Raw genomic sequence first — 16,901 nt, 5'->3', positions numbered from 1 at the left:
ACTCCTGAGGCCCCCCGATTCCACCTTCAACAGCTATGAGCAGAGTTTTAGTCACTTTGAAACACTCAAATAACCAAAATGACCGAGGGTGCCGCGTTACGAAGTAACCATGAGAAAAGAAAAAGAGTCGCACGGCAAAAGCGACAAAGCGAAAGGGCGGCATGGGGATTTTACGAATCGGCGCAGCACGAATGAAGCTTTTTATTTCAGGTTCAGAGCCAACTCAAGTCAGACTTCAAAATGGGAGGAGAGAAAAAGAGAGGGCATCAAATTCAATGAACAACATGAGAGGGGAGCGACGTCACCATCACCGCCGTCCGACCCAAGGATTCTCGGGACTGATCTCCGTCGACGTGGCGGCATCTCCACTTACTAATAATAGAATGGAGCGGGGGCCTTTGTTTCTATCCTCTCTCCATTGGTCCACGTGTCCCAGATTCGAGATAGTACGCGAGCTTTTCCAACCCTAGAGGTCCCATACGTGTCGCCCCCAAGCCAACACAAGGACACTCTATCACCCCCCATTGGCTAAGTTTTCCACCAATAGAATGGAAGTAAATACAATCCTACCGGCTTCACGTGGGCCAACGGCCGGCATCTCCCCTTCGAACACGTGGTTTCTCGCCCAATCAGGTAGCGTCAAGTCACATCTACACCTGTTCATCGTAACAGTTGGCGGGACCGAGGCTCCGCTATTTTACCTACGGGATGGCGTTAATGCCCGCCAGGTTGAGGTGCGACCCTCCACGTGCCACGCCAACCTTACGAATAAATACTCCACTTCCGCCACGGTGCTCCTCCTCATCTCAAACCCTCCGCTCCCCACCTACCTGACTGACTCTCTTCTTATAATAACCCCTTTCCTTTCCTTAAGCGGTAATTTCTTCTTTCGTATGTACCCACCATAATATCTTTTTGAATTCTCACTACTATATAAATGAGTGATTTGAGGGTTTTTCTTAGTTGAAGGACGAGCCTTTTTTTTTTTTTTTTTGTGGTTTTTCTGCTGAGGAGTGTGATGATGAGGAACAGGTCGGAATTAGGGGGGTGTTGTATAGCCTCCAGGTATGTCTACAGCGGTGGTGGCGTGATTTCTTCCCCTTACATGGTGTCGAAAGCGGAGCAGATCATGTTGAGGTACCGGCCTATCGCTCCGAAGCCAGCAGCCCAGAGTGCCTCCTCCTCGTCCTTGACGGCTGTTGGCAGTGGGGCTGAGGTGAAGCAGAACCCCGCTGCTGTTGGTGGAAGAGGAGGCAGAGCCAAGAGGAGGTGCAGTGAGATCAAACGGTCCCGAAAGAGGGCACGAAAGCCTCCAACTGCTACTGCAATGCCTGAAGAAGGGATTTCAACCTCTCTTAGAGCAGCATCGGTGTCAGTATCGGGGTCGGCATCATCGGAGAAGGAGAGCTGCTCACTTATTACGCTGCCTCTCATGCCAGAGAGGACGCTCGAGAGGAAGGAGGTGCCACATCAAACTATGACGTGTGAGCCCCGTGGTTTGTACTCAGTGGATCCAGCTCCGAAAGCAAAAAGTCAGCAACAAGAGGAACTGGAGGAGGAGTTAGGCTCCTGCTCTCGAATGGGGGTGGTGGTGCCGCAGCCAATGCGGCGTGTGGGGTCGTCTGTGACCCTGGAATGCATCACCAACGAATGCATCTTAGTCTGCAATGGCAGTGAGTTCAGCATGAACAGTTTGGCGCCAAGTGCAGAAGAAATGCAGAAATTGCTCGAATGGGATGAATCACCCATCCTCGTATCAGACTCATCTAATCGGGTGGTCTGGACGAACCAGGCCTACCTCCAGCTGGTTGGTCGGCCACCGGAGTGGTGCGGTGGGGGCGGTAGAGGTGAGATGGTGGTATTGTGGACGAGAGAGAAGCTGCCACTGAGTTCTTCATCCTTCTCATGCAGGGCCAAGATACAGTGGAGCAGCAACACGCTTATGGTCCCATGTGATGTTTGGAGGGTGTGTAGTGAGCCTGCTGCAATTTATTATTACGCTTGGAAACTAGATCTGAAGGCGGCCCTTTGCCTTGGAAGATGATCCTGGCCCTCGAACAAAGTTCTGGTGTTTGGGGTGTGGGATGGAGTTTATTTTGAACCCCAAAGTAAAGTGAAGAAACTTGTGTGCCATGGAAGAAATTCCAAACTGTAAATAAAATATGTACAAGTATCGAGTGATTTTTTTATTTTAGCTGCTTTGTTCAGGAGGGAAATTTCATGTAAATATGCTTGTCTTATTTGTTACTAATCTAGGGAAAAACGCAGTTATGGGCTGGTTCTGTTTCTCGTGCAAACCATTCGGGATTCTTGGTCCAATTGGTAACAAACTTCTAACGATCGAAGTCCTTGGACCACGAATTTAAATATATAATGAAAAGTAAAACAAATTAAGTAAAGAGTGAAATAAACAATATGGAAAGGGTAGAAGAATGAAAAACCCCTGTTAACACCACCTTAGAAAAGCAAAATCAAGGACTCCTTTTTTTGGCAAAGAGCAAAACTACGAAGAGTCTCATCGTATTTATTTGTGGTGAAGGTGGTTTGGAATGTATGGGGACGTTCGTACGGTTGACGGATGATAATGTCATTGTAGTTTTTAAGTTTTACTAAAGCATGGCATTTCGTGGTTAATAATTTTCTCCAGTTTAATAAATTTATTTGGATATGTTCTTAAATTACTATGTAAGATTTAAAATTTTATATCAAAATCTATAGATAAAATCATCCGATGACGAGTTATTTTAAACGTTTTTTTAGTGAATTTCGTTCACTTTTTATTTTTAATTTTTTTTTATTTTTTTTATTTGTTTTAGAGAAGTTATTATCTTTTTTATAAAAAACATATTTATTTTGTAACTCTTATATTTATAGCTTATAGGAGTTGATATTTAAGCGTAATTTCTGCTTTAATTCTCTTAAGTACAGTTAATTAAGATTAATACGTTGTCATCAAACTATTAATTTTATGTAATGAGTTAAATTTATCATTAATCTATTAATGATTTATATAATAGGATGTTATCCAAGTATTTTTACAATATGCAAAAAATCCAAACATATTATTGGGTTTTTTGTATAATGATATTGGGTTTTTTTTTCCACTGATATATCTTATTAAAGTTAAAAAATAGATCCATGTATATGGTATTGTCCCATGTTAATTACATTATATTTTAGATCTACTTCAATATAATTTTTATACTATTATTGAAGAAATGAATTTTTAGAAAAAAAGCATGATAAGCCACATTTTCAAAAAAAGATGGATGTAAATGGGCGGTCTATCGAAAAACAATTGTGACTTTAACTGCCTAAATGTTTTTTTAATATAATTATTATTTTTATTTTTTTTAAAAAAAATTCATATTCATGATCTCTATTTTAAAGATTATATATTATCTAAAAATTAAGATCTAATTATATTTTAAAAATATATTTATTATTAAGCTTACCGCATAGATATCGTATCCTTTTGTGTCTAATTTTTTTTAAAAGTAATCATTGTTGTTGACTTTTTTTTAAAAAAACAACTTTCTAGCCACACGAGTGCACTAGAGAAGGGCTTTTGAAATATCGATGAAAAGTGAAAAAAACTTTATATCACACCAACAAATACATAGTAATGATTGCGACATTTTCCGTATGCAACCCACCTTTGCGTTGTAGTTTAGTCAATTAGTTGTATCCTAATATTATGCGCAGCCCTACTTTGGAAATTTAGTTACTCAACTTTCTCCCTTTCATCATCATTTTTTTCTTCCTCTCTTGCACGTATCTAGATATATCTTCTCAATTGTCTAAGAACTTAATGAAGAAAAGATATTCCACCAACAGAGTTATGTGCTATCCTCAATAAGATGTAGAGCAAAATACAAGTAGTATTTACAATCTTGACCGATGTTGTAATTGAGTATTGAACTTAGGATCTTAAGATGGGAAACATTGTTATTCAAATTTCAAGGGTGCATTCCACGACATTTCTTAAAGAAAAAGGCCAATGATTAAATAACTCTTTTAGTGTCCTTAGATTTCTCTTTCTCATAAGTCTTACTAAGGTGGTACCTAAAACCATGATGTAGGCTAATGAATCCATGTATAGTAGGGTAACCTACATCCATAAGGTCATACTTTCCTACACCAAATATAGACAATATATCAACGACTATTATTCAAAACTTATAATGAATAATAACTCAAAATAGTATTGCCTTGAGGCACTGTTAATGGATGCTTGTCCCTCTCAATTGCATCATATATGCACCATGACATAAGCTAATGAATCTATGTGTAGTAGGGTAATCTGCATCTCTAAGATAATACTTTTATACACCAAATATGGACAATATATCAGTATCTATCATTCACAACTAGTTATGAATAATAACCAAACAGTTTTACCTTGAGGCATTGTTAATGAATGTCTATCCCTCTCCATTGCATTATACAAAATTCTAGCGTCTGCTGCAGAACCTTCCCAACCTTCTAGTATATATGTGAAGCACATGTTAAAGTTAACTACAAACAAAACATTATGAGATAACTCTCCCTTCCAATTATTGTCTTTACAAAAAAGTGGGAACCCAATTAGGAATGTGGGTCCCATCAAATGCTCTAACATAATACTAACAAGATATTCCCTAATAAGCAATTATAAACATTACCATCGTATTTTTTAAATATTAGATGATCTACGCAATGTTCACCATACAGGGCCAGTCACAATATTATATTTAGGACTTTGTTGAAGTAATAGCTTATAGTCTTCCAAGAATGCTGAAATTGAATTTGCATCACCCCATTACGCTCATTATGTGTAAATTTATTTAGGAATATGCCAACTAATTACTCTACCATCATGTATTGTGAGTTATGAAGTAGCCTGCCATCTTTTAAAATTCCACACAATCATGAAAAGACATATGTATCCATACGCAACAAATTGAACAATTGTTCTGATGGGCCTCTAGTAAATATGAAACAAATGCAACACTGATGAAATAATAAATGTGAACAAGCTTCCTTAGTATCTAGAATGTATAACAGTATCAGACACAATATAAGGTGGCTACATATTAAACATAATATGTGACATATATATCTATACATATAGATCAGATGGATCCATATTGACAGTTTAACCTGCATTCAAATTCATAAGAGGATTATTAAAAAAAGTACTCTAAGAAAAAATATCACATTGTCATCCCAAACATCCACATCAACCATCATCCACATGTTTACGATGAAAATAAGATAGATCTTTCGATGAAGATCTCTAGATTTTGAATATCTTAAACTAATTAAAAAGATGTAAATAAAGTGGTAGAGAAAGTGCGATAGGTTGAATTCAGATTTGAGGCCAGATTTGCCCGAAAACGAGCAGATCTACTCTCAGATTTGTGGCAGAGCCAGCATGATCCAGAGCATTAAAATAGGATTTTTAGGACAAGTTAACATATAAAATAAAAGATGCAAATCAATAAAATGAAGTAGAAAGAGAAAGGAAGAAATAATACCAAACCGGGCCGGATCGCCCAGGATTCTCGAGCCTTCTGAGGGTCGCCCGTATCAGAACCGGTCCTCTTTGCCTCTCTGATTCGGATGTTGACCAGTAGATCTCTGGTGTAAAGGGTTAGATTTAGGGTTGTTCCCTATTTCTAGTTTTGATCTAGGGTTTTTGTACCCTAGGCCTAGGTTTTCTCAGTCTTGGGTGTTAGAACTTTAGGAAGCTAGGATTTCTATATTCTCTAGGGTTTTCAATCTAGAGATTTTTCTAAAGCTGTCAGTCTTTCTCGGGGTATGGAGGAGAATTTCCTTAGTTTTCTAAGGTTTTTGTGATCTCCAGAGGTTGAATATGAATTCTGAGATTTTCTCTAATTTTTGGGATTTGTTTTAAATTTTTAAGAATTTTCTAAGAGTTTTTCCTATTTTTGGTATTTTTGGATAATTTTCTTAATTTTGAGAATTTCTAAGGTTTTTCTGATCTCTTTTTCTCTCTCCTTTTGGATTAGGGAGATGGGGTATAATATTTAATTAGTGGTTTTTTCTAAATTTTTTGGAGTTTTTTTCAGAATTTTTAAGATTTATTTTGAAGTTTTAGCCTTATCGAATTAAAGAAAACACGTTTACTGCATCATCAAATGTGTTGACTGCATCATCAGCTCGCGTCTGGGCCTGTTGGGCCTGTTACCGCTTGGCTCGTGGCCCGACAATTAGGTCTCATAAGGACTAAATTATCATTTGTTATATCATTTTATCCGTAGGGCCGATTCAGGCGGTTTTTAGACCGTTGGAAAGCTCTTGGGCTCTAGTTCAAATTGAGATAGGATTTGGGTAGTTTGGGGTAATTAAATTGGATCTACTAGGATAATGTGGTCTTAAGGGTTTAGAAAACCATAAAATTTGCTAGATTTAAAATATGGTGTCTACAATTGCCCCTCTTTAGCACTCCCAATTCTTTAAGAGACAAGTGAGTGGTAAAGAAGTAGACATTTTGGAATTCCCAGTCCTTCAACGTTAAAGATAAAGCAAACATTTCAAATTTCTTCCTGAGGTCACGTGGCTAGGGGGCATACCAACTATCCCTCCAAGTCATTACGCTCACTGAGCTCACCCACCTAGGGCATTTTTCCTCCTAGGGTTTTCGGCATGAGATGTCGGTGAGTTACACAAGCTTGAAACTTGAGTTGGATTTTCTAGCCATGACACTTAACTTCAGGGGTTTTTGTAGTTTGAATTTTTACCCCTGGCATTTTTTTTGATCTCCTTAGGGTTTACTAAAGCTGTCTATAAAAAAAGGCTTTCTATTGGAAGAGACCTCTTTGGCTAAATCCGAAGTGAGAGATGAGGCAACAACACTGTAATTATTATATACAGGTGTCCAAGCTCCTTCGTTTTTAAAGACCTTTTTAGAAATTTTTTGAAAGTAGGGGGACATTTGAAATAAAACCCGCAATAAGGAAAGATTACGATTTTAACAAAGAAATTAAAGTTTTTGAATAACACAAGACATATAGTAAAAATTTTGAAAGGAGAAAGATATTTCGAAAAACAAGGTTGGTTAGCAGTTTTAACTATTGTAACCATAGAGCCCTCTAAGCAGTTTAGTGTCATGTAGCGATGGACCATACACCTGACCCTTTTACGTCAATACGGGGATAAATGGAATCCATCGAACAGAGTGGTTGTGCCCTGGATACACCCGACCTTTTTATGTCATACGGGGTTAGGCAGTACCTGTCTCGGCTCTTTCACGTCACACGAGTTTGACGTTTTTAGATTCAACAGGGTCGTTGTGCCCTGGATACACCCGACCTTTCACGTTATATAGGGATAGATGGTACCTGCCTTGGGCCTTTTACGTGGCACGAGTTTGACATTTTTCCATTGAAACAGGGTGGTTGTGCCTTGGATACACTCAACCTTTCACGTCATACAGGGATAGACGGTACTTGCCTCAGCTCTTTTACGTTGCACGAGTTTGATGTTTTTCCATTGAAATAAGGTAGTTGTGCCCTGGATACACCTGACCTCTCACGTCATAAGGGAATAGACGGTACCTATCTCGGCTCTTTTACGTCGCACGAGTTTGACGTCTTTCCATTAAATAGGGTGGTTGTGGCCTGAATATACCTAACCTTTCATGTTATATGGGGATAGACGGTATATGCCTCGGCTCTTTTACGTCGCAAAAGTTTGACGTCTTTCCATTGAAACAGGGTGGTTGTGCCTTGAATACACCCGACATTTCATGTCATACAGGGATAGACGATATTTGCCTCGGCTCTTTTACGTCGCATGAGTTTGACGTATTTCTTGTCTCGACTCTTTAACGTTGAACGAGTTTGACGTTTTTCCTGTCTTGGCTTTTTAACGTCACACGAGTTTGACGTTTTTCCCGTCTCGACTCTTTAACATCGCACGAGTTTGACGTTTTTTTCCTGTCTCGGCTCTTTTAACGTCACACGAGTTTGATGTTTTTTTTCTGTCTTGGCTCTTTAACATCGCACGAGTTTGACGTTTATCCTGTCTCAGTTCTTTTATGTCGCACAAGTTTGACGTTTATCCTGTGTCGGCTCTTTTACGTCGCACTAGTTTCTTGTTTTTTTGAATTGGACTTTGGGACATCATACGCACACACGAGGATGAGCTTGCCTCATTCCGGCTCAGGGGATTCAATAGAGATAAAATTGTTCCTAGACTGGCCAATGTCGTCATTGGCGAGGTTCACCCATTTTTGATATGTGGTAGTTGGTAGTTATACTCATACAACTATGGAGTACCTGCCTAGTTTCAAACCTTTATAATAGGCGTAAAAAGTTAGCTTCGGGAACGAGGTCTGATCGACTAACAGTTTAACCTCTTTTAGTGATGGAGGAAGTCCTTTCTAAATAGAAAATTGAGGGTTTTAGCAATTAGATTGAAAAAGCGCTTTTAAAAGGGACGGGCCTTATAGTTTTGCCATATGTAGCCCCTTTGATGGTCATTTTCTTTATTATATTATACCCAAAGATGATGAAAGGATTACCTTGTGGGATCGTGAGAACTCAAAAGTCTCGAAGTTGTCTTTTTAACTTTAGAGCTTTCATCCTGTGCTTCGTCGGTCCATGAAGAGTTCTTTGGATTCTTGCTGAGTTTCCATCTTGGAGAGGTCCCAATGTTCTTCCAGGATTCGTTGAAGTCACTTTGATTTTCCATTCATATCATTCTCCCGCATCTTTCTGAGTTGGTTATGTTGGGAACCTGCAGGGTTTTGGAGGAGTCTTCGTCCTTAGGGTCTGCTTGTGCCGTATTGTTGGAACTTGCAAGTACTTGTTGGTACTTTAGTGTTTTTGAATTCGAAGCTCTTTCTTGGAGTTTTTTTTTTTTACCTGTAATGCCCTTTCAGGTTTTCATCACGTCCATTTTTTTATTTTTTATTTTTTATTTTTATTTTATTTTTATTTTTTTGATGCCTTTTCAAGTTTTCACCACTCTTTTGAGCCCGTTACGGGTAGTATTTTCTGAGATACATCCCATTGATGGGGTCATTGAGCTCGCACGCCTCCTGATTCTTGATCTTGTAAGAATTGCCTGTGTGCACTCGGGTGATCACGAATGACCCCTCCCAATTAGGTTTGAACTTGCCTAAAGGGTGTGGGTTCTTAGGAGTGTGGAAGATTTTCTTGAGTACCATGTCCTTTTCCCTGAACTGTCGAGGACCAACTTTACTTTGGTATTCTCTCTCGATTCTACACTGGTAAGCAACAATATTTTGTGTTACTCGTAGTCGTCCTTCATCCAAATTAATGAGGGCAACAATTTGTGCTTTGATATTTTGTTCCTCAGTTGAATCTTTATGAATAAGCACTCAGAGAGACGGTATCTCAACTTCAATAGGTAACACTGCTTCCATACCATACACCAATCACTACGGGGTCATGCCAGTAGGAGTCTTCTCAGTTGTCTGGTAGGCCCATAGCGCGTCATTTAGATTTTCGTTCCAATCTTTGCCACCTTCTATTATTCAGTCTATAATTCTGGGAAGTCCTTTGTTTGTAGCCTCTGCTTGTCCATTTCCTTGATGGTAGTAAGGTGTGGAGAATTTCTACGGTATCCCAAAATTTTTGCACACCTTAGAGACCTTTTCATTTTTGAGATTAGATACATTGTCAGTAATGATTGACTCTGGAACACCGAACCTGAATACAATATTGTTTTTTATGAAACGGGCAACATGTTGTCCCTCAATTTTGACAAATGATGCGGCCTCTACCCATTTGGTGAAATACTTTGTAGCCGTTAATATAAAACGGTGGCCGTTTGAGCCTTTCGGTGAGATCACTCCGATGATATCAAGACGCAAAGGGCCATACAGGAGGTGTTGAGTTGAGTGGTACGGACGGTGTATGGATGAGGTCTTCATAAAGATGACATTTGGGACACCTCTTTACCAACTTCCAACAATCTTCAACCATGGTGGTCTAGTAATAGCTTTGGTGCCTGATTTTTTGAACTAAGGCGGCTGCTCTAGAATGACCTCCTTCATTGTGTAACTCTGTCAATACTTGATCGATTTCTAGCTGATCAAGACACCGTAGAATGATGCCATTGAAGCACTTTCTGAACAGGAGATCACCTCTTACTAAGAATCCTATAGAAAACCTTCGAAGGGATTCTTTATCATTTTTGGTGGCTCCTTCAAGGTATATCCCATCTTTCAGCAATGGAAAAACATTGTGGAGCCATGATTTTACCTTAACTAGCGCATCTGAAGCAATGAGAGATACTTCCCCATCGTTCTCATTTTCTTGCTCTACTTGGTGGGGAAGGATCATGTTTGTTCCTGATATAGAATGGCAGTGCGGTGATTTTTAAAGGAATATCAACCATTGAAGCAAGGGTTGCAAGGGCGTCAACGAGCCGATTATTTTCCCTAGTTACATGCTGGAAGGTGATTTTCTTGAAATATGGGATCATCTTTTTCACTTTTTCTTGATAGGGCTTGAGCTTTTCTTCTTTCACCTTCCAAATCCCTTGAACTTGGTTTATGACGAGTAAGGAGTCATCAATCACTTGTATTTGTTGGATTTTCATTCCCATGGTGTTCTCGAGCCCGGCTATTAAGGCTTCATATCGAGCAACGTTATTGGTACATAGGAAATTCAATCTGATGGCGGTTGGTATTAAAATCTTCTCGGGTGAGCATAGTATGACACTTATACCTGACCCGTATTCATTCCATGCACCATCGAAGTATAACTCCCAATTTGATTCCACAATTGTGAAGAGGTTCTCGTTAGGGAGATCCGTGTTGACGGAAGTGTTATCTGACAGTGCATGTTCAACTAAGTGGTTAGCAATGGCTTGTCCTTTGATCGATTTTTGAGTAACATATTTGAACTCGAACTAGCTCAATAGCATTCTCCACTTCGTCAAATATTCGTTCAAGACTGGTCTCTCCAATAGGTACTTGAGTGAGTCTATTTTTGAGATGAGCTTGACTGAATGAAATAAGGCGTAGTGTCTGAACTTCTGCATAGCCCACACAAGCGTTAAGCAATGCTTCTCCACATCCGTGTATCTTGTCTCATAATCCACCATAGTCTTGCTGATGTAGTATATTGTTTGTTCTTTTCTATTATCATCGTATTGTCCTAACATTGCCCCCATGGTCTTGTCTCTCACTGACATGTATAGGAATAAGGGTTTATCTGAATTTGGAGGGCTAATGATGGGAGGTTTGGTGAGGTACTCCTTGATTTGATCAAACGCTTCTTTGCACTCTTTATCCCAAAGGAATGAGGTATCTTTCTTGAGTAGTCTATTAAATGGAGTGCACTTGTCTTCTAATTGTGAGATGAAAAGCCTTATGGCTTGTATCTGACCTTGCAGCCCACGAATTTCTCTGATGTTCCAGGGAGAGGGCATTTCAGTGATGGCTCGTATTTTGGACGGGTCCACCTCAATGCCTTTTTGGATTACTATAAAGCCTAATGATTTACTGGATTCAACCCCAAAGGCACATTTTTGCGGATTGAGTTTGAGTTGATGTTTTCGGAGCCCTTCGAAAATGGTTCTCAGGCTGGTGATATGATCAGGCCTGTTCTTCGACTTGACCAGAATGTCGTCGACATAGTCTTTCATGATGGTGTGCATTAAGCCGTCGAAGATGCTAGTCATTACTTGCTGATAAGTTGCCCCTACAGTTTTGAGGCCAAAGGGCACGACTTTGTAGCAGTAAGTTCCCCATTGCGCGATGACCGAAGTCTTGGTCTAGTCTTCTTCTGCCTTGAAGATCTGGTTGTAACCTGAGAAGCCATCCATGAATGACAACATCTCGTGCCCCACAATGTTGAAAATTGTCCTTTGGGCATACCTTGTTGAGGTCTCTGTAGTCAACACACACTCAGATCCTCCTATCTTTCTTGGGTACGACCACTACATTAGCCAACCATTCTGAGTAATCGACGGGGGTAATGAACTTCGCTTTGAGCAGCTTGTCGATTTCTTCTTTAATTTTGAGCTTAAGGTGGGTCTTCTGACGTCGAGGAATATTAGGTGATGTTGCACCAATGCGAGATCTAGCCCTGGCATATCATCGTATGACTAGGCGAAGACCTCACGATAATCCTTGAGTCCTCAAGAGATAGGGAGGTTCCAATCTTGGTTAACCTTGAGTCCTTCTCAGTTCTTAGGTTTATGTTGATTGTCTCTTCGATGATAGTCGTTGGGTCACCATTGAACCTCTTCTTGAGTTGCTCAACATGGGAAGTGAGTTCGTCAGGTTGAGGGATTTCTTCATACTCTTGGCTCTCTTGCTCTTCATCTTGGTCATCCAATTCGTCATCTTGGGTATTGTGCATCATTGTCGGGCTATCTTGAGTGTTTGCCTTTTTTGAAAATTCTTTTTCATTATTATCATTTTTATCATGTTTTGATTTTTCAACGGTTTTTGAAATAACACAAGAGGTGTCCCTTATGGGACTCGCAAGAGAAATATTGGGGACTGGATGCACAGGGTGGTTAGATGGCCACCTTGCGCCTATCCATTTTTTGGCACTGGGACTTGAAGGTGCCGCTGGTATACTTCCAGCGATTCTCGAATAGAGGAGCGATGGACCAATTCTGTTCCTAGGTTTGAATCGGTGGTTGAGCACGCTTGGTTGTGTTAGAGTCAATTGTGCATACTTCAAATCCTGGTCAGTAAAAAGGTCTTCAATTCACAGTTCTTGTGTGTGCTGAGATGTAGAAGAGGAGTTATTCCCCATTGGGGATTCAAAGATCACATTAGGCCGTTTTGAAGGATGGACATCGAGAGGATCGAGGCTTTGAATGCCTCCAGATACAAAGCCAGGATAGCTTGAAGGCTTCATCCGGATGTGCAATAAGGTGAGAGAGCACCCGAGACCTCTTCAATCTCCATTTTCAGTTTTGGCATCGAATGATTTAGAAAATGCTTCCGTTACGCCTTGCCCTTGACTACCCAAGCCTTGACTTGGTTGGAAGCCTTGGGAGAAGAGCATGTGCCAAGCTTCGAGGGACCCGAAACCGTATCGATGTTGACATTGGATAATGTCATCCATCGATGCAGAAGTTTGCAAATTTTGAGGAACAGGGCCACCGGCCTCTAGGCGTGAGGTGGCACAATCGTCTCGCTCGAAGGAAGCGAGTGGGATTTCTCCGAGCTCGACTCCTGCAGCTAGCTTCTCGTTATATATACTAGGATTGATAAAAGCAGGTGGTTCAATGCATACCTTTGCATCACCATTTTTAGTTGGAAATTTGAGGCATTGATGGAGTGTAGAGGCGACCACAAGGTTTTCATGCAACCACGATCTTCCTAATAGCATGTTGCAAGAACGTTTTATGTCTAAGACATATAACTTTATCACTTGGACGGTAGGGCCGATCTTGAGTGTGAGAAGCAGTATGCCTTCAGCTTGTCTTTTGATTCCGTTGTATGCAGCAATAGTTAGTTGACACAGCTCGAAGTCATCTGGGATTTTGCCTATCTGCTTCACTATTTTCATAGGGTATATGTTTAAGGATGCCCCATTATCAACAAGCACTCTTTGTATCTCATATCCTTGCATGACGATGGTGATGTGCAGAGGTTGGATATGAAATCGGTTGAAGCTGGCTGGGAATGTCATCGTCTATGAACATGATTGATGTTGGTACCATCAGTTGGTTGATCATTCCGCACAACTCATCCGGCTATGTGTTGCTCGGGATGTGTGTCTTAGCAAGGACCTTTTTGATGTGGCTCTATGTGCTGATGAATTGGTGAGTAGCTCCAAGATGCATATTGGAGCCTGGATCTTCTTGAGATGAGCTGGTAGATCGTAGGTGGTTGCAGTTCCTTGAATTTCCTTGTTTGGCTCGTGATCTACGACCCCCGCTGGTTGTTTGGTTTTCGAGGTATTTCCCATTCTTTCATCGAGAGTATCGGCCATCAATTGAATGAGTTTGAACACTTGGCCTCTTCGGGTTAACGAGTCGACCTCGTCAGCTTGAAGCTCGATAGGGTCAGCTCTAACAAGAGTAATGGGAGACTTTGGGGTATTGGCCCCTTGTTTGGCAGATGATGCATTTTCATTGGCCTTGACCATATCAATGTCGAGTGTGTCATCTTCGTCATATCGGTCCCATTTGGGAAGCTTATTGAGGTTTGGAGATGAAGGGCTTCCTCTGAGGTGGCTCAAAAGATCTTCTTTGGGTTCTTGAAAGTAATGATCACAAGCCAATATGAACTGACTGTGATCCTCTTCTTTGTCTCCACACTCAATCATGTGAATAACAACGTTCCCTTTCAAGTTGTCTTGAGTTCCTGGCTTTTCGGTCGTTGTGACCATATTTTTAGGGGGAGGATTTGTGAAGATACCCATTTTTTTATTAGGCTCTTCGATAGGTTGATTTCTAGGTGCGACTGTGATGTCCCCCCTATTGATTAACCCTTGAATCACCTGTTTCAAATATATGCAGTTTTGAGTATCTTGAGTATGGTTTTGATGCTATTTCCACCACCTGCTCTTATCAGTGACTTGAAATGGTGGTTCAGATGGTGGCGGTAGATAAACCATATTATTAGCCAAGGGCAATTCCAACACTTTTTCTAATGGGTCTTTGACAGGGGTGAAATTATCCTATCACCTTTGGTTATTATTTTGAGCATTAGCTCTAGGCTGACCCCTTCGATTTTGATTCTAATTGTTGCGTTGAGCAGCTGAACCTTGGGATGATCTGTTAATGACGATCTCATTAACCTGACAGGAAGCATTCCCTTTGTTTTTGTTCTTATTTTGGGGAGCTGTTTTTGGCTTGCTGTCGGGCTTGGTGCTGAGGGGTGTCCCTCTGGCCCTTTCATGTCGTGGCACCCACTTGATCATGGAGTCGAAAGATTAGGGGATAAGACCTTGACTGAAGAAGGTCCTATTCTCTGGAGTAGCATTCTCTAAGACTATGGAGATGTTGATTGGGTTTGTAAGTGAACATTCTATGACCCGCATTGCCGCCTCGCAGAATTGACCGATAAAATCCACGAAGGATTCTCTTGGGTCTTGTTTTGTTGCACTGAGTTCACCCAGAGAGAGAGGTCTTGGTGTCGACCCACGGTAGTGAGAGACGAATAGGTTGAACATTTCATCTAAAGTGATGTGTGGTCGAGCGGACATTGGTCTCCGATGCCAGTTCAAGGCCTCACCGGTCAATGTTTGTGAAAAGATGACCTTCAGTTGGTTATGCTTGTCTTGTACAACACGAATGGAGAGGAGGTATGCGTTGAAATGAGTATATGGATTGCTCTTCCCATTGAATTTGTTTCTAAATTCTGGGACGACAAATCCCAGGAGAAGGTCTTCCATGCCTCCAAGGGTCTTATGAACATAGGCCTTTTGGGGCAGAATTTCATGCATGCCCATTCTTACAAGCATATCCTACATTGCTTTTAAGGTACCTTCTTGTTGAGTATTTGACATGGAAGTAGGCCCACTGGTTGGTCCCAAGCATAGACTAATAAGTTGAAACATGGGGTATATGTTCGCCTGCATGGGCCTGAGATTGATGAGCAACAATCACCGGGGCGGTTTGATACATTGGTGCCTGAGGGGCGTACTGACCCATAGGTGTCGCCATCTGTTGCGAAAATTGCATGGTTTGTTGGACTAGATGAACCAGAGGAACCGATTGAAGAATCAGCTGACTCAGCTAGACCTTTGAGGGCAGCTTGGATGCCTATTTCGCCTAAGGGCTAGTTTGAGTCAACACCTCTGCTTTGTAAAGTGTTCAGGACATCATGAGCTATACTATGGTGGCTTGAGGTTGTGTTAAATCCCCTAGACCTAGGTGGGTCTTGGTTTTGAGATCGCTGCACCTCAGAGTTATCTTGGTTTGAGTTACGGGAATTAGCTTAGATGTTGCATGAATTTCTTCCCTCAGTCGACTTCTACTTTGGTTGCCTAAAATCCCCTGTAGGACGACGCCTGGTCAGAATCCCTGACTATTCAAGGTTTTTTGAGTGGAGCCGGCTTTTCGAGCCACACAGATTTCAGGAATAGGAGTGGATGCTTGGGACTATGCCTGTAATTGAAGACTTGAGCGTTGGATGACGGATTGTCCTGAGGTCTGTATATAACTCCATGGGATTGCAGCATGCGGGTCCCTAGGTTTGGGTAGGTTAGGCTTAGAGTCGGCTATGGAACAGTCATCATGGTCGTCTTGAGTGACTGACATGGTGATTGCTTTTGGTTGGGTTCAAAAATCTAGACTTAGGTAAGATCTAAACTCGAAGACTTAAGGCAAACCTAGCCTGACACTAGGGGATAAAACCATAGCTATGACCTAGGCTAAGACTAGATTGAAACCTAGACTTACTAGACTTTATGGATTTTGGTTAAGATGTGACAACCCAGATTATTCCTGGCGAGGCGAAGTGCACGAGGCAGAGTGCGTGAGGTAGTTGTGCACAAGGAGGCAAAGAAAAGTTGTGTGCCAAGTAGCAATGATTTGTTGAGCCCAAAATAATGTTGTCCCCATGTTTGCTCTCTCTCTCTCCTTTTGCATGCCACTTGTCAATTGCATGCATCCATCTCATAATGTTGTCCCCTATGTTTGCTCTCTCTCTCTCTTTATTGCATGTCACTTGTCAATTGCATGCTTCCATCACATAATGTTGTCCCCCATGTTTGCTCTCTCTCTCTCTTTTCATGCATGTCCTTTAATTTTGCATGAATGCCACTTGTCCCATGCTTCCCTTTCCTATTTTTTTAAATAGAACCCTTACCATCCATCCCAAGAGCTTTGGCCCTCTCTCTCTCTCCCATGTTTTGCTCTCTCGCTCTCTAAAATACTTAGAGCTTCAAGCTTTGAGAGCTTGACCTTGAGGAGGAGCTTGGTGGAGGGTAAACTTGTGTGAAGTA

The 16,901-nt window shown here is 41.1% G+C and overlaps 1 protein-coding gene across 1 annotated transcript; it reads left to right on the top strand.

The window, feature by feature from the left end:
• The first annotated feature begins 688 nt into the window (after positions 1 to 688).
• On the top strand, positions 689 to 2,282 carry LOC18440059 (uncharacterized). Its single transcript, XM_006850212.4, has one exon. It carries the CDS (start codon positions 1,019 to 1,021, stop codon positions 2,042 to 2,044), a length of 1,026 nt encoding a protein of 341 aa, XP_006850275.2. The 5' UTR covers positions 689 to 1,018; the 3' UTR covers positions 2,045 to 2,282.
• Positions 2,283 to 16,901: the final 14,619 nt, after the last annotated feature.

This window comes from Amborella trichopoda, chromosome 6, assembly GCF_054954075.1.
Source record: "Amborella trichopoda isolate Santa Cruz 75 chromosome 6, AtrichopodaSantaCruz75HAP2 v2.0, whole genome shotgun sequence".
NCBI lineage: Eukaryota > Viridiplantae > Streptophyta > Magnoliopsida > Amborellales > Amborellaceae > Amborella > Amborella trichopoda.
The sequence above is the reverse complement of the archived record's forward strand: the minus strand, read 5'-3'. Positions and strand labels throughout refer to the sequence as shown.